General features: G+C 40.8%; 1 protein-coding gene across 9 annotated transcripts in view; it reads left to right on the plus strand.

Moving 5' to 3' along the window:
- Positions 1-25,735, plus strand: part of grik5 (glutamate receptor, ionotropic, kainate 5) — a 100,943-nt gene that overhangs the window by 68,479 nt on the left and 6,729 nt on the right. For 2 of the 9 annotated variants that reach the window (XM_026185907.1, XM_026185914.1), the window contains 9 exons: positions 3,076-3,279; positions 4,237-4,350; positions 4,912-5,021; positions 5,273-5,446; positions 9,700-9,865; positions 10,946-11,171; positions 13,043-13,171; positions 15,962-16,128; positions 17,488-21,853. In XM_026185907.1, the coding sequence (XP_026041692.1) occupies positions 3,076-3,279; positions 4,237-4,350; positions 4,912-5,021; positions 5,273-5,446; positions 9,700-9,865; positions 10,946-11,171; positions 13,043-13,171; positions 15,962-16,128; positions 17,488-18,114 (1,917 nt within the window). In that variant the 3' untranslated portion in view covers positions 18,115-21,853. Of the gene's footprint in view, positions 1-3,075; positions 3,280-4,236; positions 4,351-4,911; positions 5,022-5,272; positions 5,447-9,699; positions 9,866-10,945; positions 11,172-12,056; positions 12,172-13,042; positions 13,172-15,961; positions 16,129-16,743; positions 16,781-17,487; positions 21,854-25,735 lie in introns of those variants that run through there. The other 7 variants (XM_026185911.1, XM_026185912.1, XM_026185908.1 and 4 more) reach the window with 7 other exon arrangements.

Consider the following 25,735-nt stretch of genomic DNA (forward strand, 5'->3'; position numbering starts at 1 on the left):
ATGGTTTTTTCTACCCTTACCTATGTCTGTAGCTATCTTCCACAATCCAATTTATGTCTTTTAAACCAATTTAGTATTGGACTTCCATAACTGTAGGGGACTCACAAGAGGGAGATAAAAATGGTCTAAATTGATTCTGCTCAAGCTGAGATATCTTGACTTTTAGCACTGGGCAAGCTCCAAGAACAACAACTCTAAAATTCCCAAGATGCATCTGTGTATTGTTCTTTAAAAAAAGCTTTCTAGCCTTTTCAGTTAGGAAAAACTAATTAATGCACCTTTTGATAAGTAAAATGATTACAATGTTAAATGTCTTCTCTTTTAAGTGCCTTTAATTTGAAATGACTGCCAGAGTTATCTTTGAAGACACAAATTCAGGCTTTTACAAAATTGTCTGTGATTCCCTAATAGAAAAGTGCTGGCATTCCCATGTCGCTGGAAAAATGGTTATTTGGCTTGTTGCGAAGAACACAATACCATACGTGACTGTGGAGTAAATATAAAGCCAGTTAGTGCAGAATAGCATAGCATAAGTATTGAGGTTTCTCACATGACATCATGGACACATTACGCCACCATACTGGATGTGAGAAAACTACTGGTTGCTAGGGAAACCTGTATTACCAGACTGGTTGCCTGTACTGTAGTTCCTGTAGGTTTCTGGCTTTTGCTGGATGAAATTGGTTGCAAAGAAGATGGTGCACCAAAAACTTTCTAGTGATTACTTTGTTTCTTAACAGGTTGCCATGGATGCCTGTAGCTTTTCACATACTTGCTAGTACTGTACTCACCAAGCGGTAGTACAGCTTGATAAAGCCTGACACAAACCAGAAATAGAGATGGCTTGCCTTCAAAGTAATAAGTTTTGCCTCAGCACTGCAGTTAGCGTGTTTCAAAGGGCACAACTTTTACTCCATTTCCAGCTTGCATCCACTTTTCAGTTTCACTACAGCTTGGAGAGTAGCTGTACTGTGTTTGTAGGACGTCCGTCACTTCCATGCGAACTACAACTGCAGCAGAATGCAAGTTGTTTTTCCCCCCAGAGCTGGGTTTGGTGATTTGGCAACTTCTAGCAACCACTTGAAAATGACATGAGATGAGATGATGAGATAGCCTTTATTTGTCAGTTGCAGTTGCCCACAACCGAGATGACAGACCTTGCCGACCGTACATACAATACACAAACATCACATTGGGGAGACAGGTCAGGCTAGGTAGCAAGGGAAAAAAACCTCGAAATGTGTAACACAAAAGGATAATACAGGAATCCACAGGTATCAACACACCATAACACAATAAAACACAGACAAGCAACATGGAAGAGTATTCCAGTGTGTACAGCTGATCTGGGACCGCTGCAATCTTCTATTGCGCCTCCAGCTGATCCGGTGTCCACATCGAATGGGGGGTAAGCATGGGAGGAGGCGTTGGATTCGGGGGAGGGAGGGTGATAGTGAGGGTGTATCAGTATCAGTGTACATGTTTTGTCCGTGTTCAGCTGAGAGGAAGTGTCACCACGTCCGGCTAAGCAAGGTCAACAGTGTCCAGTGGACCCAGGTGGCCTTGAAGGAGGTACAAAGAGTTCTGACAACAATCCTGTTATCATGGGAAGAATTTGTTGTTCCAGTCAGCTTCAACCTTGGCAGGCCTTCAGCTGGCGCCAGGGGGGCTGCATGAGTGGAGATGGTGAATGTTTGAGTTTAGTGCGAACAACTGCATCCAATTTTTACAGTTGGTCTAATGTCCGTTACTGGTCACCAATTATCTCAATTCCCGTTGTTCTTCTCCAAGATCTTATCCATATTGCGTTCAAAACTCAGTCTGAGTACTCACACCCCTGCCAATCGTCTATCATGTCGGCCAGCCTTATGGGATTTTGAACAGCTGTAGCCGCTTCCTGTTCTTTGATAAGCAAGACCAAGCAGGTCCAAGCCAGCTTCAATCAGCCCGAACTCTGTTATTGTGGTTCCAAATTGGTAGATGTCGTTCATTGTCCTCCATCGAGAGTGTCGCCAGACACACGACGCAACCGACCATCGAGTATCCGGCAGCAAATGTCTCCGCAGGACAATCGGGCTCTTCCAAGCCCAGCAGGGTGTCAATTCCGTTACGGGACCAGTTGATCAAATCCATAATTCTTTAGGTTTTAGAGAACAAGACTGGGAAACTCTTTGAGGGTTAGAGTTAGACGAGATTAGACAAACACATAGAAGCAGCAGCTGGGAAGATAAGAGAGGGAGAGGGGGAAAGATGCGTCCGCCTCCTCCGAGAGCCAAAGAGAATCAGGGAATACTCATTTTCCCTCATCTGGTGGTTGCCATATGGTCTAGGCCCAAGTGACTGTGGGCTTACTCACTTGATCCTTCATTGTCACCATTATTGTCACACCAAAATAGCAGATAAGTTAACATTATGTTGTCAGTGGTCATCTTTCTGCATAAACCTCAATATAAGTGAACTTTGAATGAGTTGTAGGTGAAACTCATTGCGAGTTTCATCGTGTTTCCGGCCTTTTGCTTAGCTGTCTTTTATTTTAGTGAACTCAGCTCTGATCCAGGCAGATCAGCTGATCTCAGTGCTGGCCCTCTTTGGCTCTACTGTTCACCTGACACCCTCCTACACATCCAATTGGCTATTTCATTCAGGGCACGCCATTGAAGCTACTATAGCCTGCAGACCAATCCTCAGCAAATCCTCTCTTTCTTTCATGCTATATCTGACATAATCAGCGCTGTATCTTTCTTCTTTGATGCCTGCTTTGTTTTGTGCTGAGGTTCTTGCTGCTGTTCTGCGGGCCTCTGACGTTCCACATATGTGTATGAAGGATGGCCCACAACAGAGCTATGTCATCAAACATAAAATCCTGCAGATAGAAATATAAATCTCCCTTTGGCTGTAGTGATCCTGACTTAACACTCTAACTTTTTTCCTTTCTTGTGTGTCTTCATGCCAGAGAGCAAATAAGCATATTCCCCCAAACTTTCAAGCCATTGCTTTAATCTAGCAAATAATCTCTGATCAAGCAGATATTTATAGTTTTGGACTGAGACCTCGTCATGTGTCCCTCATGTTCAGGAGAACCCATATGTGATGCGTAAAGACAACTACCAAGACTTCCAGGGAAATGACCAGTATGAGGGCTTCTGTGTTGACATGCTGAGGGAACTGGCAGACATCTTGAAATTCTCCTTCAAGATCAAGCTGGTGGATGATGGCCTGTATGGGGCCCCAGAGCCCAACGGCTCTTGGACTGGCATGGTTGGAGAGCTAATCAACAGGGTGAGTACTCTCACTCCCTCTCCAAGTGTTACACACACACAAACACAGACACATGCACATGCACACTCCAGAAACACAGAAACATGCACTAATATTCTAAGCAGTTTCCCTACAAAAGGAGGCGTATAATGAACAGACAACTATGTATGCACACACTGCCACACCAGACACACACACTCACACTTGCTCTGTAGCCCCAAACCACAACTCTGCTGTAACTTCCCATGTTTCAAATTGCCCTCAGAGGGGAGTAAGACTCTTATCTAGGACAAAAGCTGACTTGATAATTCCCCAAAAGAGAGTGGTAACATAGCCTAAAAATCGTCTGCACCATCTTTCCTCTCTGTAACACCCCCCCCCCCCCTCCCCATTTCTTTCTGTCCAGGCCTAGTGTGCCTCTGATAGACACTCTGGTTGAGGCAGGCTAATGAGAGCCCCTCTCTGCTTAATTACCATACGGTATACTTCAATTACCAGGCTGTGGTCCCCATGTGGGGCATGCCACACTGGTGCTCCCCCAGCTCTCCACGCTTCCTCTCTCCCTGCCCTCCCCACTGCCTGATCACTCAGCTCTAATTAGCGGTCCATGTTCATCAATTAGCTTTTAATGGAAGAGATGGAGAGGAGGCAGTGCAACCAGAGACCTGCAAGGTTTTATACAGGTGGAAAGACCAGTCACCCAGTGCTTACTCGCAATTAGCCTCATTTTTATGGTGGGTAATGGGTGTGAGGCAGAGTGCACTTCTGTATGTTTCTGCAAATGTATTTTCAAGTGCATAGTCAAACTTTTAATTTTTCATCATTCAAATAAACATTTTGAACAAGAAGAGTGCTACATTAGTCCGTCTATTTTGCACTCCTACCTGACCATTTGTTGTTGTTTTTTTCTTGCCTCTCATTCACTTTCTCTCTCTCTCTCGCTCTCTTTCCACAAATCTATCTTCACAAATCTTCCAGAAAGCAGACCTGGCCGTGGCAGGTTTCACCATCACATCAGAAAGAGAGAAAGTTATCGACTTTTCTAAGCCGTTCATGACCCTGGGGATCAGCATCTTGTACAGAGTTCAACTGGTGAGGGTGTTATCTAGGCCTGTGCACACACTGGCTGATACTCGCTACAGATCTTGTGCTGGATTTTATTTCTTTTACCTTCACTGCTTTATTGCCAACTGGGTCATACAGAGAACGACAACTTGCACTTGTTAAAATGAAGCTTAAGGAATCTTATCTTCGAAGCTGATGATTGTATGTCTGCAGTATCCTGCAGGCTGCATCCACTAAGTCCACACTGAAATTTATAGGTATAATTCATATTGCTCAATAAGTCAGTGTGCTGTAACTGGGCAACAGCTTTACATTGCTAATGAGGCTTTGGATCTAAGCCAAGTATGCTTCAGCACCAGGCATTGTGAAACAGAGTGTTTATGGATTGTAGCATTAGCACTGCAGACTTTAGTATCAAAGTGCAGTGAAGGACACTGCCCTCCTGTGGTGCAAAGGGGACTCTCCCTGACAACTGAGACATTGAGACCTTGTTTTCTAACAGATTGTAGCTTCCTGTATGTCCATTAGTCACCATCTGTCTCTGCTTCTACAGCTTTCTACTTTTCTTTCTTCTCTTCTATGCACCAGGGTCGGAAGCCCGGTTATTTCTCCTTTCTCGATCCCTTCTCTCCAGCCGTCTGGCTCTTCATGTTGCTCGCCTACCTGGCTGTCAGCTGTGTGCTGTTCCTGGCTGCAAGGTCAGTGCATTACATCACACACTGTACTGATTGTCTGCAGTTCACATCAGAGCTCCATCATTTTTTATCTTGTTGAACACAAGTCACCTGTCACATATTGAAATTTCTTACCTTATGCAACCTACCGCAGACAGTTTTGACAAAGGTCGAGTGACTGATTGGAGATGACTTGAGTGATGTGACAGAGGTACATTACTGTGTTGCAGCTTGTCCTCGAGGTCACCTTACTTTACCTTTATTTTTCGCATCAGGTTAAGCCCCTACGAGTGGTACAATCCTCACCCATGTCTTCGTGAGCGCAGAGACATGCTGGAAAACCAGTACACTCTGGGAAACAGCTTGTGGTTCCCTGTTGGAGGCTTCATGCAGCAGGGATCAGAAATAATGCCCAGAGCTTTATCCACCAGATGTGTTAGTGGAGTGTGGTAAGTTATAATATGATTACAATGCATTTGTTTGTGTTTGTCAACCAGTATAAAGTCCATGCCTACTCAGAAATATGTCTTGCATTCATTGTCTCTTCACTCGTAAGTTTGTCCTTCACTGTTTAGAAAGCTGTTTATACTGAGTTGACATTAGTAGGCTGATTACAGATTCCTCCGCTGAAGGGAAAAGTTTCTACAATATAAATTTAAGACGCGGCTGGATGTGGAAGTGAGTGAGGAAGAAGGAGTCAGCTACTTTATTGATTTTCTCTTTTTATAACACAGGCACAGATTATTATTCAAAGCAGCATTCAAAGAGTATTTTTCTTGAGGGGATTTTGGCCTTTTTTATCAGACTTTTGAGAAATTGTGTAAAAGGTACTGTATGATGTTCTAATACATTTTACATGTTGCCAAATGCAAGCTATCAATTATATTTGAATAGGATTTGGTTGCGCATAGGTCAGTAGTTTGTGTGGAGAACAAAACAGGATTTACCTTTCCCATCATTCGATCTAGAAACCATTAGCAATCATAGCTATGATGATGATTTAGCTTTTTAAAACGTATCTGATTTATAAAACACTGACAAGCACCAAAACCTAGAACACTGGCTGCACCAGAAGGCTGCATAAAAATGGGTTGTTACCCACAGAGACTAAGCGAGCAGAATAGCTGATGCTTGCATGGGTTTTTGCTAAACACAAACCCCCACCACAAAACAGTAACTACTGAACAGTAGAAGCAGTGAAGATAATAGGAAAATAATACAATATTAGTAAAGTTCAATATTTAAATCATTTAAAGTTAATTTGTATATCACCAAATCGCTACATCAGACATCTCAAGGGGTTTTATACTGTAAGTTAAAATCCATACAGTACTTTGGAGAAGATCATAGTAATCAAATGACTCCCTGTGAGCATGAACTTTGTGATATTGGGAAGGGAACCTTTAGCAGAGTTGGGCTCAGGAAGGCTGCCGCGATGGCTCGGGGTTGAGGGGAAAGAGAACACAGGGAGACAGGAAAAAACACAGACTAGGAGAGATTGCAAACCAAATTTGAATTGCTGAATACACACGGGAAGTGAAAAGAAATGGAAAATGGAGAAGAAATACTCAGTGCATCACAGAAAGTCCTGCAGCAGTCTGACCCTATTGCACCATAACCAAGGGATGGATCAGGGCGCCCTGATCCAGCCTTAACTATAACCTTTAGCCAAAAGGCAAATTTTAAGTCTCATCTTCAAATTAGAGAGGGTGTCTGTCTCCTGAATCCAAACTGGGAACTGGTCCCAAAGAGGAGAGGCCTGAAAGCTGAAGGGTTTGCCTCCCATTCTACTTTTAAAAACCAGGAACCACAAGAAAGCCAGCTGTCTGAGAGTGAAGTGCTCTGTTACAATATGAAATTATGTGGTCTTTAAGATATAATGGGGCCTTTTATGATGGGAGATTTTAAATTAAATTCTGAATTAAATAGGGAGCCAGTGAACAGAAGGTGATATTGGAGAATTATAAACTTTTTTCGGATCTCTCTTAGTGCTCATACTGAAGGGGTTTGCATTAACTGGGGATTTTTAGAGAACTTCTTGAGAAACATGACAATGATGAATAATTCTTCAGCATCACTTAGCCAGGATATTTTAATTTTAGAGATGAACAGATAAGACCTACATGTTTGTTTAATATGTGCCCTGAAGGAAAGAAATGGTCAAAAATTAGTGTTACTGGAAGCCAAGATAATGCCATCCTGAGTATCTGGTTAGACATGTTTCTAATATTTTTTGGGCTAAGATGCAGGAATTAGGAGATCATTCACGCCTTTGTGTCTTTAAGACATGCCTATAGTTTAACTACTTGATTTGTATTATCTGACTTAATCTAAATAGCAATGCAAATATATGCTATATCTTCTAATAGCAATGTCTAAGAGTATATAATAGCAAAGGTGGGCTCAGATCTCTGTAATAAAAGTTTGTGGTCAACAGTATAAAATGCTGCACTGACGAGCACAGAGATGAGTCCACTGTTATAAGAATATCATTTGTAACTTTCACTAATGCTGTTTCTGTGCTGTGATGAATTCTGAATCTTGACTGAAACTCTTCAAATAAACCATTCCTCTGCAGATGATCAGTTAACTGTTTTACAACTATTCTTTCAAGGATTTTGAAAAGAGGAACGTTGAAGATTGGTCTATAATTATCTAAGACAGGTGGATCAAGTGGTGGCTTTTAAGTAGAGGTTTAATTACTATTACTGTAGTACGTAGCCTATTGATAGAGCTAAATTAATCATATTTAGAATTGTAGCTTTAATTAATGGTAAGACCTCTTTGAAAGTCTTGTAAGAATGAAGACTGACAGAGATGTTGATGGTTTAAAGGACGAAATGACTGAAGTTCGTTTAGAAGGATTGTTACAAGAGAAAAAGTCTAAATAAATATCCATAGTATTGGCTACAGTGCTTAAAAGAAGGGTTGGAATTTTCCTGTTTTACTCAATCTGTGACAAATAGCTTTACAGAGGGCTTTTTATAGAGCAACAAACTGTGTTTCCATGCAAAGTGAAGATTTTCTAGATTAGTGAGCTCTTTAGCTGAGTTATCTGTTTTAAAGCGCATGTTTGTGGGTTATAGCAGGGAGTCAAGCATCTCTGATTTGTTGGTTTCTTTACAGAGGAGCCACAGTAATCAGGGCCATACACAGTGAGGATATTAACAAGATAATTAAGCTCTGGGAGTAAATTTTGGGTAGCTGTTCTGCATTGTGTTGTTACAAAGCATTAAAGAAGATAACAAAGAAGAAAGCACTTCTTTATATTTTGTTACAGCACTTTCCAAAAGACATGCAGTGCACTGAATTTGTTTTCCAGTGCTCTGTAGTCCATTATTATTTAACGCACTAAGTGTTATTAAGTGTTATTAAAACAAAAGGAGGGTTTTCAGGGGATACTGCTCAATGTTCAGTTTCTCTGCTATAAGTCAGGACAAAAGCCAGAGTGTGATTAAAACAGTGAGTGAGCTCATTTACATTTTGAGAGAAGAAAATTGAATCTAATAATAAATTAAATTCAATGTTGAGGCTGTCATTTTCAGCATCTACATGAATGATCACCCATTATAATTATTTTAACAGAAATGAGAACTGAATGCTATAAAGAGGGCCAAGTGGACGATGGATGACTACAAATAAAACAGTTTTCTTGTATTTTCCAATTAAGGTGTGCAAGGTTAGGAGTAAAGCTTTTGAATTAATTTTTAGTTGATTGATAACCTAGAGTGACAGATTGCTGCCACTCCTCCTCCTCAGCCTGTGCTTCAAGGAGTCTGATGCTTGATGTGACTTTGGGGTGTTGAGTTGTTTAAACTAATAAATTATGCCTTAGTAAGGTTCCTGTGAGGCAAAATAAATCAGTATTTTATCCATTACTAACCATTTTTATAAAGTAAAAACACATGTTAATACTTTATAATCACCAGATAATCAGGTTCCAAACAATACATGATTTTCCTTGTTAACTATTTTGAGTATACGGTATATATTTAAAAAAAAAATATGGTAAATACAATTTTAAGGCCCATGTCTGCAAGAGAATAGTTCATTTTTTAATGTCATTTAAAACATTTTACTGGATGTGTCATTAAAAAACTGTTTGAGTCCCGTAGTTTTATGGAAACGGTTGACAAAAGCTCACTAAGCTCACAGAAATACTAGCCTGACGGCACTCCAATAGTGAGAGTGAATGTGAGAAGAGGCACAAGAGAACGAAATAATAACCACTAAGAGCTGAGGAGATAAAGGAAGACAGGAACAGCTAGATTACAGGGAGGTGAGCAAGATGTTAAGCATAGTCAGTACATGATGTTCTCTTTGAATAAAGTTTGTAGACATGCAAGAAGTCCCATTTTCAATGTTATTAGTGCGGAGTATCTAAAGTGATGGGAAAATAGATGTGAAGCTACAATCATTGCACTGAAGTGTATTATCATTTGAAAATGATTAAGTGGGGCTATTTTACTGTGACACTTTTTAAGATGTTCAATTTGATAAACGTCCTGATGTGTCAGGTGTTTCCTTTGCTGGGTTAACTCAAACCCAGCAAAGTGTCTCTACTGATATTCGCCAAAATAACTGGTGTATTATGTATGAATTTTGCAGCTTATCAATACCATGATGGATCACTGTTGCCACTCCAGTGGTGCTTTATCTCTCCCTTCATCTCTCTTTTTCCTCGCCTTTTTCCACCTTGCAGGTGGGCTTTCACCCTGATCATCATTTCCTCCTACACGGCCAACTTGGCGGCCTTCCTGACTGTCCAGCGGATGGAGGTTCCCATTGAGTCTCCAGACGATTTGGCCGACCAGACGAACATCGAGTATGGCACGATCCACGGCGGGAGCACCATGACCTTCTTTATGGTGCGGCTCCGGTTGTGCTTGGGTTCGGAATTTGGGAATAATTATATGTGTGCTTTTATCCGTGTTAAATATTTGTTTGTGTAGCTGTTTGGATTGACTAACTCCCTAAATCGCTCTGATAGCAATTCAGGAAATAGTTGTTCATAAAGTTTTGTGTTATGGATTGTGTTACATGTAATGGACCGCAGTGCTTCTCTCTTCATTGCTGAGAACAGAGTGAACGATTATCCTCATATTTGCCACTCTGTCTCTGAGTTTCTCTCTTGTTTTCTTTATGGCTGTTTGTGTTTGTGTTAAGTGGCTGACTGCCTGTGTTTGCTTATGAGAATGCTACCGGCATCTGTGTTGACATCTGTGTTTGTCATAGTGTGGGTGTGCGCATGTGTGTGTGTGTGTAGGTCTTGTATTTGTGTGTGGGTGTGTTAGTATAGAGGAGTGTGTGTAGGTGAGTGTTTAAAAAATGTATGTTTATATGTTGGTAAATGGCAAAATGCCAGTTAGAGTTTATTTTTCAGTCACTAGTGTTCGTCCAAATGGCGGATATAAGAAAGAATGGTGTGTGTTTGCCTACATAAGCCAGTTTCATTGCCACAGTACATTACCCCACTCAATACCTAATCCACACACGCATACACAATCTCATTGTTGTACACAGATGCTACCATCTATACCCTTTTCCTTTCTTCTCCCATACAAAGAGATACTACATGTAATTGTACATTTAATCCTGTTTTGGATCTTGCCATTTTTTGTTAAGTGCTGAACCACCTCCTGTGTGCTGATTTACTTCCATCTGTATGAAAGATGATGCATCAGCTACGCTGTGAGCAAATAATCTGTTGCTTTGCTTCACTTTCCTTTTTTCTCCCTCCACTCTCCGCGCTGCTTTTTCCCTCTGTTTGCTATTGATATTTTTACTCTGCTTGCCATTGTTCACACCTGATTTTCTCTCCTGTGTGTACTTCCCTTCCCGTTTATCTTTAATGCATCTCTTTCATATTCCTTCTTGTCGGGGAAACTTGTATATTCACCTGTAATTACTGCTGAATTGCCGTTGTTGTGTTCCTGTTTCCTCTGCAGAACTCAAGGTACCAGACCTACCAGCGGATGTGGAACTACATGAACTCCAAGCAGCCTAGCGTATTTGTGAAAAGCACGGAGGAAGGCATCGCCCGTGTGGTCAACTCCAAGTATGCTTTCCTGATGGAGAGCACTATGAACGAATATCACCGTGGCCTGAACTGTAATCTCACACAGATCGGAGGCCTGCTGGACACCAAGGGTTACGGCATTGGCATGCCACTAGGTAAAAATACTGCATCACAAAAAGGTCATGCAGCACCTGATAATGTATTACCTACTTTAAATATTTCTGTACGCAGAGAAATGTCTTAAAAATGTATCTCATAACTTTTTTTATTGCTCCAAGACTCCAAATATATCTATAAAGTTATGAAAAAGCAACTGGGAAGCTAGTAGAGATGTAACACTGTTCCCTTTTTGATAATTACAGACATTGCTGACGCATTTTAAAAGTGCTGTTTCACAGCTTGTGAACTAAAAGAATAACATGATGTAGTATTTAAAAAAATTATGCATGCAGATTTTTAGTTTTAATTATTCTGAGTGGTTCAAGTTAAAATATAACTGATAAAAAGCAACAGGTTAACATTTCAAATCCCCTTTAATGTACCTGACATGTGACTTGAGTTGCATCCATGTCATCAGCTAATTTGATGTTTGCATTAATGAGCAGTTGAACAGGTGTACCACATAAAGCGAAATACTGTGACTGAGCATCTACAACAGAGACCAGGCTGCTTAATCATAAGTGACAAGGAGCTATCTCGTTTCTAAAATTATACAATTATTTGACAAAAAGAAAAAAAAAACCTCATTAAATGACAGCGTGAGAAGCATGAGATCAATTATGCTAAATAGACACATGTAGTTGTCTGTGATTTGTGAGATTAGACCTGAAAATTGTCTTGTACGTGGTCGGTTTATTTTTTATCTGTGGGATTAGCAGCTATTTCAAATGGAAGTAACGTGCACACAGTTAATTGCTTTTCCACTCACGCCCAGCGCTCGTGATGCCACTTTTTAGCACTTAGATGAGATTGTCACTGAATCACAGTAATCTGTTCCTATGAAGAGGTCAGCCATATCTCACTGTCTATTATTGACCAAGGCTGTGGAGGAATGGAGAGAAAAAGCAGACACAGAATAAAGAAGGAAAGACCACAGACGTGAAATAAGGGACATAAGAGGAAAAAAACCAAACATATTATCCCACTCACCTCCAGGTAAGAGGCTGTTTAAATTTAAAGAAATAGGCAGATATTTTTACACTTGAATAATTTCTTGCTGGGAATTAGATGACAGATCTCCTTAAAGATATGCTATTAAAATCTCATTAGGGTGTCTACAGTTGCTGTTCATCAGCAAGCTGCTTGGCAACCCACCATAACCTCTGTTCTACCTTTTCGTGTCCTGTGCGTTATAACTTGTACCTGCTTTACTGGGTTGTCTTGCTGCATCTCTCCCAGCCTCCAGCTTTCTGTGTATCCACATAGAAGCATGGGAAAGTGGTGGGAGGTGATGCCAAATTTATATTGCTGCAGTCATTAGTTGTCCTGATTGAAATCGTTTTTTTTCTGGCGGGAGGTTGGTGTTCTCCAGCAGTGACTTAGCGAAGGAGGCATGATAATCACTGAACAACTGTCAACACTTTCTATAGAGACTGTTTATGTGCAGAAGGCCTGTCTAATAAAAGCTGCCTGTTGATTATCTTCACAGCTAAATACCATTATGCTAAAGAAAACATATTTGTCATTTGCACAGACGGAACCTTTAAACCCTCTAAATCTGGTCCAGCATATCTGGTTTGCTACATACTTTGTATGCTATTCAACCAGCTGCTGAACCACTGTGTCCGTCTAGTTGTTATCTTGCTGTCTATCTCTCACTAATCCTCTCTTTATTCTCACCATAAGATCACTTCTAGCCATCTCCAAGCTGCAGCGGCAATTCTCTTTTTCTGCTTAGTCTCTTTAACACTTAATCATTTCATGTTTTTCCCCTTTTTCTGAAAAACAAAATCTCTCCCCTGTCTGGTCTCTTATGCTGCACCTTGCCCACCACTTGCTCTTATCCTGCCTTCTTGTTTTTTTCCAGGATCTCCATTCAGAGATGAGATCACACTGGCCATCCTCCAGCTGCAGGAGAATAACAGGCTGGAGATACTAAAGAGGAGGTGGTGGGAGGGAGGCCAATGTCCCAAAGAGGAGGACCACCGTGCCAAGGGTGAGTCGACCGCAGCTGTCTGCCTCCGTTGCCTCCTTCTCTCTAATGTCCCCAGTAATAGTCTCCTCACTCTCTGCTACCGTCCAGCTAATGGCTAATGCCTAACCTAATGTCCTTGCGAAGGGTACTTAGCACAATCTACTTTCCCAGATGTCTTCTGTTTGTCTCAGGTGGTGCATAATGTGAATTTTATTGGAGACAGTGTATCTGTTTACATGTGTGTATTAAGAGTGTGTATATGTGTGGGCAAAGCTTCTGCATGAATGACAGAGATGATGAAAACATCTCTGCGTTTATGCCACTGATGTCAGATGAAAATCTCTTTTAAAAATTATTTTGCTAACAAAATGCTTCAGTTCAGGCATTTCAGTATTGTTACACTTTATCAGTGCAGTTTATCTCAAACCCTTCAGGGCCCTATAATTCTGTTTGTCACTCAAGCACTTCATTCCAGGCAATTAAAATTTGAAACTCAGATGAAAGAGTACTGAGTAGTGATTTAGGATTACACTCACATTAAGTTTTTGGTTATTACTGTGGGTCAAGCTGTAGAAGATGGAAAGTCTAGTACTTTCCACAACGCAGCATGGTAGCATCTTTGTTAGACCACTTACTTCCAGCAGATTATCAATTAGAAAATATGAATTATGCAAAACTTACATTATGAATATTATGACAATTAAGGTGTTTTCTGATACTTAATCAACAGCTGAAATAGAAATCTGTACAAGAACAGTAGCATCAAGCTAGAGTCTGGTTAGCTTAGCTTAGCTTAGCATAGCGCAAAAAAATAGAAGATAAAAATAAGCAGCCTGCGACTATCAGCAGGTTTAAAGTGCACACCATTAGTTCTCCCATCACATAGTTAGGTCGATTTGTGTTATTTAACCTCTGTACACCACCACAGTGGATTTTAAATAAAACTGTCAAGATGTGATTGAAGTGCGTACTTTAAACTTCAATTCATGTGGTTTGACAAGACATTTAATGAGTTTAGAGATTACAGCAACATTTTATATAAAGTCACTCATTTTCAGAGCCTCAAAATTAATTGGACTAACATAATTTGAAATACAGGGACTGTTTTTAATACTTGGATGAAAATCCTTCAAGCCATTGACTGTCAGAAATCCATGGATGTCATCAAATTCTGCATTTCCTCCTTTAAAGGACTCTCCCAGGCCTCTGCGGCAGTCACTTTCACTTGCTGCTTATCTTTGGGTGTTTTATATTTAATAAAAGAATGCTCTGTTTGGTTTAGATTAGGTGACCAACTTGACCAGTGAAGAATAAACCCATTTCTTTGCCTTGAGAATTTCTTGGGTTGTATTTTCAGCATTAACTTGTGAAGCACTGCCCGATCAATTTTGCAGCATTTGTCAGAATCTTTCTTTCTTTCTTTTTGCTCTACATTTTTCTTCCTTTCACTCTGGCACAAGTGAATCTAAGTTTTCCCGTTTAAACATTTTTTTTCCAGATATCTACAGACTCTTTATTTGTTCTGTGGAAAATACTAATCTGGCCTTCTTGTTCTTGAGTGTAACTACTGGTTTGTAGCTTATTGTAAATGCTCTGTATTTGCATTCATGAAGGCGCCTCGTAATTGCAGACTTTGACAAAGATACACTTATGTCCTCGCGAGTGTTCTTGGCTTTGTTAGATGTTGTGAAGATGTTTTTCTTAACCATGGAAAAAAATCTGTCATTATCCATCTTATTTGTCTTCTGTGGGTTTTCAGGCCCTCTGGTGTTGCAGAGCTGACCACTCCAACACCAAAAGACAGACTTAATTCTTCTTAAGAATGTATCAGATTTTTGATTCGGCCACGCCTAAACTTTTTGCTCTTTATCTAGGTTTATTTTTCTTTGTTCAGCCCAGTGATGGCCTCCATTACTTGCACTGACAGCTCTTCAGGCTCTATTTAAAATGACATTGAAAAGCTATCTAATGCGAATTCAACACTTTGAGCCAAAGTCAGATATTATGTTGGCTTCTTTTAACATGAAATAATGAGGGAAATAATAATGCGGTGGTGTACAAATGCAAAGGTAGAAAAATTGTGTCTTTGCCCATTATTGCCCTCAGTGTTTGTACTTGAACCTTGCCGTACACTGTTCTCTTCTCTACATTCAACTTAAATTGCACGTCTTTTTGTTATTTTGTTCCTGTTTTCTTTAGTTATTTTTCATCATTATCTAAAGTGAGCCTAATGATAGTTGTAATAGTTGGTGCTGTATGTGGTACAGATGGCAAAGCCTCTTGAGGCAAATGAACAATTAGTGCACTGATAGCAAAACAAGGCAATTTTGGCCTCATTTTTTTAGGTTAATGATTTTAAAAGTCAAGCTTTTTCACCGTGTTTTATTATAAATTAACTTAATTGTTTTCAGTTAATGAGTTATGTTTTACTAACCTCATGTTATTAAGTTAACCTAAAAAACAATTATAGAATAGAATAGCCCTTTATTGGCGATGTACATGTACAATACCATTATGGATAAGTAACCTAACCTTGATATGTTTTAGTCCCTTTTGCGCAAAGGCCCATGGCATCATGATCTGCATTTTTGCTCAAAATTGTAATTTTTTTAATTCAAAGTTTAATTTAATTTATAAATAAAATTATATAAGTTAAGTAAGAGACAATGAATCATAATTGCCAGAAGTGCTCCTTCAACTATGTCTTTTTTCACTGTGCTTGTAAACCTCCTTTGACAATAAACAGTTGCCCATTATGATGCATTTGCGCACGTATGTGCTAATCTTTGTCTCCTGTGGCCTGTTGTCAAGGTCTGGGCATGGAGAACATTGGGGGCATCTTCGTTGTGCTGATCTGTGGCCTCATTATCGCTGTGTTTGTGGCCATTATGGAGTTTGTGTGGTCGACACGCCGCTCGGCAGAGACTGATGAGGTATGCCCCCATACCTGCCCTCGCCGACCCCACAGACACACCCCAGTAGGTTCCCATGGCATCCCGCCATCCCTTTTGATTATGTTATTTGGTGTGTGTCCCTGTGTTGTGTTCGTGTGTGTGTGAGAAAGAGAATGGATGGGTTACTTTTTCAGCTTTTGCCTCCATTTGTATGTGTTTGTTTGTGCCGTAACATTCAAGGTTCACTGTGTTTTGTGCATGTGAGATGAGAGGAATGTTTAAGTACGTGGCTCTGACCTGCTGTAGCGTTCGAATTTTACGACAGCTAGAGAATCTAATTGCATGTTCTGCCTGTTTTGATTTCACTGTGCCCTTTTAGTGTTCGGTGTTTAACAGTATGGCAGCAAGTGTTTGTGAGCTAAACATGATAGTTGGATAAGCAATATTGAGAAATGCCAATATTTGCTTGCATAAAGAAGTAGTGTGAACTTTTTTCCCTGGCATTAAATGTCATGATGTATCTTCTTTTACATGCCTCACATGTACGCTGGTATTCTTCGTTTCCATTGTTGTGTGTATTGCTTCTCACTCATGTCATTGTGCGTCTCCCTCTGTCTCTCTCTCTCTCAAACGCACACACCCACACACACACACACCCATGCACACACACACACTCTCCTCCTGTCATTCGACCATCAGTGTGTGTTCTCCAATAACGAGTACTGTTTCTGTTTATGTGAGCACATGACTTTTTATAAATCATGCTTTCATTGAGAATGTGGTTGGCCTGTAGTGGACACGTTGATGCATTTTGTTAGTCATGTGTGCGTATCGCAGTAGTCATGCAGCTGGAATGATGATGAGTATTGGTGGATGTGAAAGTTTGGTTTAGAATGTGTTTATGTGTGTGTTTGTGTGTGTGTGTGTGTTTGAGGCTGTGCACAGTTGCTGTAAGAGTGAATGCTTCTGTATTTGTGCGCCTGAGTGTGCCGGCCTGCCTGTCCGTTCATGGTGCCATAATGAAGTGCCCATAAACTAAACATTTTGCTGTTCCGTGTGTTTGGATTGTAATAACTCTCTCTGCTTCTTGGATATTCTCCCATCTCTATCCATCCACACATCCTTCCTATGACCTCTCCATTTATTTTCAAACCATCTTTCCATTTGTTGGTCTCTGCGCCCTCGCTTCTCCTGCTCCTTTTTGTTTACCATGCCCACTGTGTCTGTTCTGCCTTGTTGCCGGCTTGTTCTTTTTGTTTTGCTTTTCCTTTCAATTTTCTTGTTCTCCCTCCGCTCTCCTATTTATGTACTGCCTTACCACTTGTCTTGTTCTGCTGCCTGCCTACTTTGTGTCTATGGCACCTCCTCCCCTGCCTTTGCCTCCTTTCCTCTTCCTTCCCTTCCGTCTTTCTTCTTTCCTCCCTCCTTCCGTACGTCCTTTAGGTGTCTGTCTGTCAGGAGATGATCACAGAGTTCCGAAACGCCGTCTCCTGTAAAAAGAGCTCTCGAATGCGCCGCAGACGGCCCCTGAGCAGCTCAGCAGCCTTGCGTCACCCTACCCGCATTGCTCTGGGGGCCCCTCGGCCCCTGCGCCTGGTCCGGGAGATGCGGCTCAGCAACGGCAAGCTGTACAGCGGAGCTGGCCCCCTGACAGGTGGAGCTGGAGGGGGAGCCGGAGGAACGGGGCAACCAGATCTGGGCCCTGGGCCCCAAAGGATCCTAGATGATCCGCTTGGAGCCAACACCACCCCACCTCCACCTGCCCCCACCCCTGTGATGCTGCCTGCGCGCAGCTGCACCCACGTGAGGATCTGCCAGGAGTGCCGAAGGATCCAGAGCCTGAGATCAGGTAGCAGTATAGGATCAGCGTCAACAAGAATACCCCCTTCATCCGCCCCCCTGCCCCGGATACCTCCACCCCCACCCCCATCCTCGTCCAATACAGACAGTGAGGGTGGAGGCGTGCCCAGCCCAAGGCGACTACATCACAGCCCCCCAGCTCATACCCCTCGACCCATTCCACCTCCGCAGAGCAGCAACACCTCAGACCTTCTTGGGGACCAGGACTGAGGAATGAAGCGAGTGAGGTAGAGGGGTGAGATATATGGGTGAGGGACATTTGCGCTGCTTAGAAAAAACACTGTTTCCACTGATCAGATTCATCCGAGAACTGAAATGTTTGAGATGAGGGAACAAAGGAGTAAAAAAAAAAGAAAAAAAAAGAAAAAGGAGTTGAACTCATGATAATGCCAGCCAACACGGAGCAAGAACGAGAAGAAACATGGGGGACCAAGACTTCATCCACTTCAGAACTGAAGACACAGAGAGGTGGTCATCGGTTAAGTGTTTGCATTTGGCTAAGAAGAACAGTTCAGTTTGGATAAAAGAGAGAGGAGATGCACATGACCACGCGTCAGTGCCCGCTGGCCTCCTTTTGTCTCCTTACTCCCCTCTCGTGTCACTTCTCATTTGAGGGTCCTGGTTTTCTTTCACGGACACTTCACTGGAAGCTAACCAGCCCTTTACTGAAATGAAGCCTTGCTGGTGGACATACTGTATCTGTATGTGGTTTTAAAACAGCAACTGACTTCCAGAGAATTTATTCCTGATGTTTTTTTTCTGTTGTCTTTTTGTTACCATTGTTCTAAGTGGGAATTTCAGAGTTAAATAACAGACTACGTGTGACAATATGGTGGATTATAACATACCAAGACACTTGACAACAGCTAATTGTGTTCGAGAGTTTTGTGCCCCTCCCTGTGCCCCATAGCTGCTTTTTGGATGGGATCGGGGAAGCTGGATGAAACGACTTCAAGGCAACGTAATGCAAACGGTAGCAGAGAAAACTGTTGGTCTGCCTTTCTTTACACTGTGTGTGCGTGTGTGTGTAAAATTTGTGCTTCCTGTAAGTCTGTCCGTAACTGCTCAAAACGAGGAGAACCGTGTACCCAGCAACAGCTTCTTTCTACCAATGTTAGATATTCAGACAGACACAAAAAGGGAGAGAGAGGGAGAGAATGAGCGAGCGAGCAAGAGGCTTTGAAATGTGAAATTAATGTCCCTCGTTATCCTGGGTAACGCTTGCCAAGCCCTTACTTCTTTTTCACCTCTGTTCACACCATGTAGACAAGATAGAGAGACTGGGCGAGTCAGAGACAGAGAGGCAAGATAGAGACGAGCAGGAAAAGAGGAGGTGGAAAGAGCCAGAGAGTTAAAAAAGGACACTACTGAATTTGAATAAGAATTCCCTCACTGAACTACTTCCATTAATAGATCTGTCCTGATCTGTTAATTCTGGGCATCTTTTAAGGGGCTTGTTAATGCGCCAGCAGACTATAAATGCGGCTTCCTCCCATCTCTCTGTTCGACAGGCTATCTTGGCCGTCCACAGCAGCGGCTCCTGCCAGTATGATAGACTCAACCCAGCCTTGTCAGTACCGTCTCAAGCTTTTGATCACCTAATTACTCCCCTCAGTGGCTGGGGACCCATTCAGGAGGGGGTCGAATGCAGGGAAACGCGCTGATAAATAGATGTAGAAGAAATGTTTTTTCTCTCTGGCTGGGAAGCGAATCTGTTTTAATTATGTTGTTAATGTTATAGCCTTACAGTTTTGTGAAACTCCAATGAAAACAGACTCTAGTGTACAAGCAAAGTGTGCCTAAAGGGAGAAATACTGGTGGGTTTGCATGTTTTTGCCCTTTTGCTTTAAAACTTGTTCAGTTTTTGCTCAACATACAAGACCTTTTTAGACCAGCTTCAACAACTGTGGCACAAAATACATTACATACAACAGTTATCAGTCTGGATTTTTTAATTGTCAACAAATTGCAGTTCAACTAGGGGACATGTTCCTTTGTATCGACCCTGTTAAATACTGACTGCAACAACCAGTGCCTGAAAATAGTCCCCCAGTAAATATAGCCTTTACTATTCTTTCTCCAACATCTGCTAAAAACTGCAGTTCCCAGCTGTGTTGCCTTTTTAAAATGGGACTGCACTCCGTGTTTCAGCGGGAATATAGACATTGTTTACTAATCCTCCATCTTCCTCTGTTTGTGGGCACTGCCGCCGTCGTATTCACTCAGATGCAGTGTAGTGCTCGGCCTGTTGTGGTCTAATGGAAAAAAAAAAAATCAGACCAGCTTTATGTCAGCAGTAAATCCAATTATTTACATGAATGCGAGAGAGGCAGCAGGCGTGTTGTTCTCCTTAGATCAAATATAAGCGTAATTAATTTTACACGCTGCCACGGTATAGCGTATGTATACCTCTGCCGAACAGTTCATGTTATGTTTGCATGATTAATGCAGACATATTACTCAGAATGTTAATGTTCCATTATTATCATGTGCAGCATTTGCATTTTCTACAGGTCACTGACTCGATGTGCATTGAACCTGTTGCCCAGTCAGTTTCCAAATTAATCCCTGCTGAATGATTCTCTACTTAGTGGACTAGGGGCGTTCGATACACCCACTTAGTTGTGGTTAGTGTACTTACAGTGACAGTTGTAATAAAGTCTTTCTGGAACACCAACATTCAAGATGTAAGAGTTAGCAAATGCAACGGTTACAGTATAAGACAGCGTCTGTGTTTTGTTATTGGGTTTCTTCACAGATTGATTTCCTGACAGAGTTTATGAATGTAATGCTTTAGAAGCTGATTCCTAATTATTGGAAAACACAGTGTCCCCGCTCCCTGCCCGCATCAGTATCTTTCTTTTTTGTCTCCCTCTTGCCCGTAGTTTGGAATTGCCGTTCTCCAACGTAAAGATGTGTCCCCTATTATCTTCCAAATCCCAACTGCAGCATCCCATAACCAGCAGTAATGCTAAGTGTGTAAGATAATGTGCAAAGCCACCAGTTCACCCTTTACAAATCCCTCAGAAAAATGAAGGCATTGTTGTCTAGACTAACACTGCATTGCTATATAATGTTATGCATTATGCGGGGAAGCAGGTTTGTTGACACTGTTGTGCTCCAGATAACGAATGATAACATTGTTTGCACACATTATGCCGTTTCTTGTTGAATGATTGCTGTCAGCAGAAGCAGGCTTGATTTGATGCCTCTCTCTCTCTCTCTGTTTACTTCTGCCTTTGTGTCCAGAATGCTGACAGGAGCGAACCTTTTTCACAAATCTTTACAGCACACACAAACAAAAACACACTCATCCGCTACGCCTTCGTCTCCGATTCCTTTGTTGTCTAAAGGCTGTAAACCCACCGGTTGTTTGTTGTTTTCAAAGTTGTCTTCTGAGTTTCTTTAATGACTTCCATGGTTCATACAAGCTCCGGAAACCTGATGTGTGACAGTACCACACAGCCATCAAGTGGCCACAAACAGCTTTAAACCATCAGCTGAAAGCATTTACAAGCTGCGGTGCATTATTGTGGAGAAGCGAGAGGAAGGTACAAGCTCTAAAAAAATACATTCAAAAAAAAAAAAAGCCAAAATATTGCTAGTATTAATCTAAATGGGAAGGGAGGGTCACAAAACAGATCCAATGGGATGTCTGAACATTCACTCCACGAAACAAACATTTGTTTACTTTTATGTTGTTTTCTTTGGTATTTTTTCATATTTCTATACTAGTGCTAAATGGATTATTAAAACTAATGACTATTATGATGAAATTGTTATTATTACTATTGAAGACGAGAGGCTCTGTGGTGTGTGTGTGTGTGGGTGAAGGGTGGAGGATGGGAGGTGTTGGGATGAAGGTGAAATGATGTTCTTCAGAGCCCGCCCTGTTGTTCAAACCTATAGACACACAGACTTCTTTTGGAATAAAAATATTCAAACAGTCCCACAGTGGTACGTGTCTTTGCTTTTTTTAATAGAAAGCTCACTGATGTCATGTTTTTATTCTAATAGAGGGATGAAGTGATTTAGTTAAGGGCCAGATTTTAGAAACAAACAACTCTTTCAGTCATTTAGGCCCTCAACGTCAATAAATACACAGTAACGTGAAAAAAGAGAGTTTTGATAGGATGATATCCTGTTAAAAGTACAAAAAGTACAACCAGTGATTCAGTAGTTTGCAGAACTACTTTCAGCAGCAAGAACCTCAAGTAATTGTTTTCTCTTTGAAGTTATTCTTTACAGCATTACTTCTGTTCATTGAGGTTTGCAGACATTGGTCCCTGCACAGCTTAAGATCAGTCATGTTGAGGTCTGGACTCTGACCGGGCCATTGCAACACCTCTATTATTTTCTTTATTTAGCACTTCTGTTGTAGATTTGCTGCTGTGCTTGGGATTATGTCCTGTTCTTTCTCCTGGCAACCCTTCAAAACAAGCCATATTTCTTCAGCTTTTTTCTAATTGTACTGTCATCAACTTTAACATTTAAAATGCCCACTAAGGCCTGTAGAGTCTGAGAGGTAGCTCTTGGGTTTTTGGTTTTATGTAATATCTCTGAGCATTGCAGAGTGTGATCTTGGGGTGAATTTGCTGTGACGTCCACTCCCAGAGAGATTGTAGCACTGTGTTAACACACACCTGAATGCTCCAGACCAGCAAACTGCTAAAACTTCTGCTTTTGTAGAGGTGCTCACACTTGCTGATGATCACTTAATCAAGCTGATTTGATTAGCACCTCCTGGCTGCTACCTACCCTGTTAATTCTCATGTAAACACTAAGGGTGTAGTTAGTTTTTCATAGCGCTGCATAGAGGCCAGTGAAAACTTTCTTTTTCACATGCCTGTGTGACACAACACCTTCTGATGCTGGTTTTACTAAATATTTTGACCAAACTGAAGACCTTATATGTACTTTATATTTTCATTTTTTTTTTTTACAAAATGTAATTTAATTACTACATAATAGATTTTTATTTCAGGTTTTCCACACTTAAACTTTACATACTTTTTTTTAGGTGGTAACCTTAACCTCGCCCAGTGATAAGCTGATATCAAAGTGCTTTGATACTTTACAAATACAAATAATAGTACTGGTACAACAATGTTATTGAGAAAAACTACCCAAAGGATCATAGTAAAGGTAGCTGTTCTGCAGAGATACACATATCAGACATGTATCACTTAATACATACACACATAGGATATATTCATACTGGCTCACTTGGACACATATGGACTTTATATACTTTTATTTGATAGTTAAGTAGTTTAAAATGTATGGAATGTGTGTATTTCACAAGGCTTCTGGTTTAAATCGTATTGATGCATCCTTAGGCTTTTTAGCATAAGATTTGAATCTTCTGTAGACCGACCTTATTTAAAATTTTTACCGCCAACAGTAACTGTCAGACAGATATAGTGCAGTAGAGATACGAACTTACATTTCAAGTACTAGCACAAGTGCAAAATGTAAATAGCGCATACACTTAAATGAATGTACTCTTTGCAGTTTCTGTCCAGCACTGAATAATGCACTCCCTCCACTCTTTCTCACGGACAAGACAAAACTCTAGAGTTCAAGAAGAGAATAAATCACCACCTGTCAGATCTGTCAAAACTTTTTTTTCTTTTTTAGCAACAAAGTTCAGTTATACAGCCAATCTAGAGACCGTTACACAGAGAAAAAAACAACAAGAAAAGAAACAACAGCTTTGTGTTCACAGCACAGATTAAGATAATCAGATTTCTCAAGAACTGACTTTCAGTATTAAAAACACACACAACAGATTCAAATGAGCTGTCAAACTAGTTTACAACAAGAAAAAATGATTTTGTTCATACAAGCTCTGACAACACCGAGTGAGCAGACACTTTCACATCACACCCACAGACTCACACTGTGGGGAAATGCTGTTTGAAAACCAGAAGGTGACAGTTCGTAAGGTATAGACCAGTATGGTATGTTTGCAAACCACATTTTCACCCTTTTTTTTCTCCCCTGTTAAAATAAAATAAAATAAAACCAAAATACTGCAACACCTGCAGACAGGACTGTGACATGATCATTACACAAATGTTCAACAGAAATGACTGGGAGAGATATAGGAGGACTGTTGTTATTACTACAGCCTGCCTACACACTTACAGAAAACAGTCCTGGGTTTTTGAACATGTTGTATGATATGGAGATAAGCAGGCACCTAATTCATAAGAACAAAACCTCGAGTAACAGTCCAGTCAAGTTTACGGTTTCACAATCAGGCTGCTGTCATGCAGGAACACTCCAGCCTTCCTCTCTACTCACAAAACCCCTAACACTGTACAAGTCTCAAAACCCGGCAGCAGAACAGGAAACAGGAGTACATGCTTTAGTTGTGGCACATCGTGACTTCCAGTTCAGTTGAAAAACAAACAAACTAAAAACAGCTTAACAAGGTTTTTCAATTCAAGCTTGTTCTCTGTGAACGAGCAGTTCTGTTCTCAGTCTCTGCTGCTGTCAAATAAAGTTACCAAAATAAATAATACATCCTGGTTGTGTTATTTTTTTAAATTACTTTTTATTTTTGGTCTGATTGGTTTGGAGGAAGAGAAGCGAGCAAACACTTTTTCTTTTTGTGTGTCCCGTCTCATGCTGCCAAACTTCATGTTTTCATCTTTTATTTAAACAGAATTGTACTAAAAACACCTTCTTTGCAAATTTTGAACAAAACCAAGAACAAGGTGTGAGTTGTAAGGAATCTTCTTTTCTTTTTTTGTGTCCATTTCCCGTTGTGCACGGCGAAAATTTACAACAGATCATCCTACCTACCACTGATTTACATTGCATTACTTCCACGTAAGACTTGTGGTTATAAAGTTTTAAAAACTGGATTAGAGCAGATTTATGCAGTTTAAATTGGCTTGAAATAATGGAAATCAAACAACCACAGCTCAGCTCAGGATACAACATTCAATGCAGAAAAAAAACAAACATTCAATGTGTGTGATTTGTCTAGAGTAAATGTTAAATAAATAATAAAATTAACAAAAATGCAGTGTATGCCATCTTGTCATTTATTTTTTTTGGCAGTTCTGGACACACAGCAACTCTAAGTCCTGCCTGAAGTTAATGCATCCACCGAGAACAATGTCACCCTGCTCTGCCAATTTATCCAAGAACCAAACAATACAAAAATTACTCAGGTTCAGTGGTCTCTCCTGCAACCAGAGCGGACAGAAGGAAATATGGTCCTCGTCATTATTTTTAACAGCCAGTTTGTGGTAAATATTCCCAATTCTCCACTGAGCGAGAGGGTGAAGTTGGCAGGACAATCGATAATTTGCAGACTGTGGAAATTGCAGATGCTGGGTCGTCCACCTGCAGCATTGTCATCTTTCCCAGTGGTGAATTTGAAGGAACCACTAAACTGGTTGTTAAAGCTAAGTGAAGTATCATATGCAACCTGCCTGAGTAGTGCCTTGTCAAAATTAATTGTACTCAATGGCAGACAATCTATACAAGCGTGGCCAGACCGAAACAATTACTGACACCAGAGTGGAACACACTTTTATTTATGCTCTGTTACATTTTTCCTTCCTGGCTAAATTCTTTTTGCCGAATAGTTACTTTATAGTTACGTTAAAAATATTTAATATGTAGGTTTTTTTCTCCTAGTAGGAGTAGGACTACACCATGATGGCCCATATATAATATGTCTGTTATTATGTAATACTGAGTTGATACTTACACTTAAAGCAATTCATCTGCCTCACATCCACGGCCAATTTAGAATCACCAAGTTACCTAACATGAATGTTTTTGGACAATAGAAGGAAGTTCAGTTTGG

Source organism: Astatotilapia calliptera, chromosome 11 (genome assembly GCF_900246225.1).
Source record: "Astatotilapia calliptera chromosome 11, fAstCal1.2, whole genome shotgun sequence".
NCBI lineage: Eukaryota > Metazoa > Chordata > Actinopteri > Cichliformes > Cichlidae > Astatotilapia > Astatotilapia calliptera.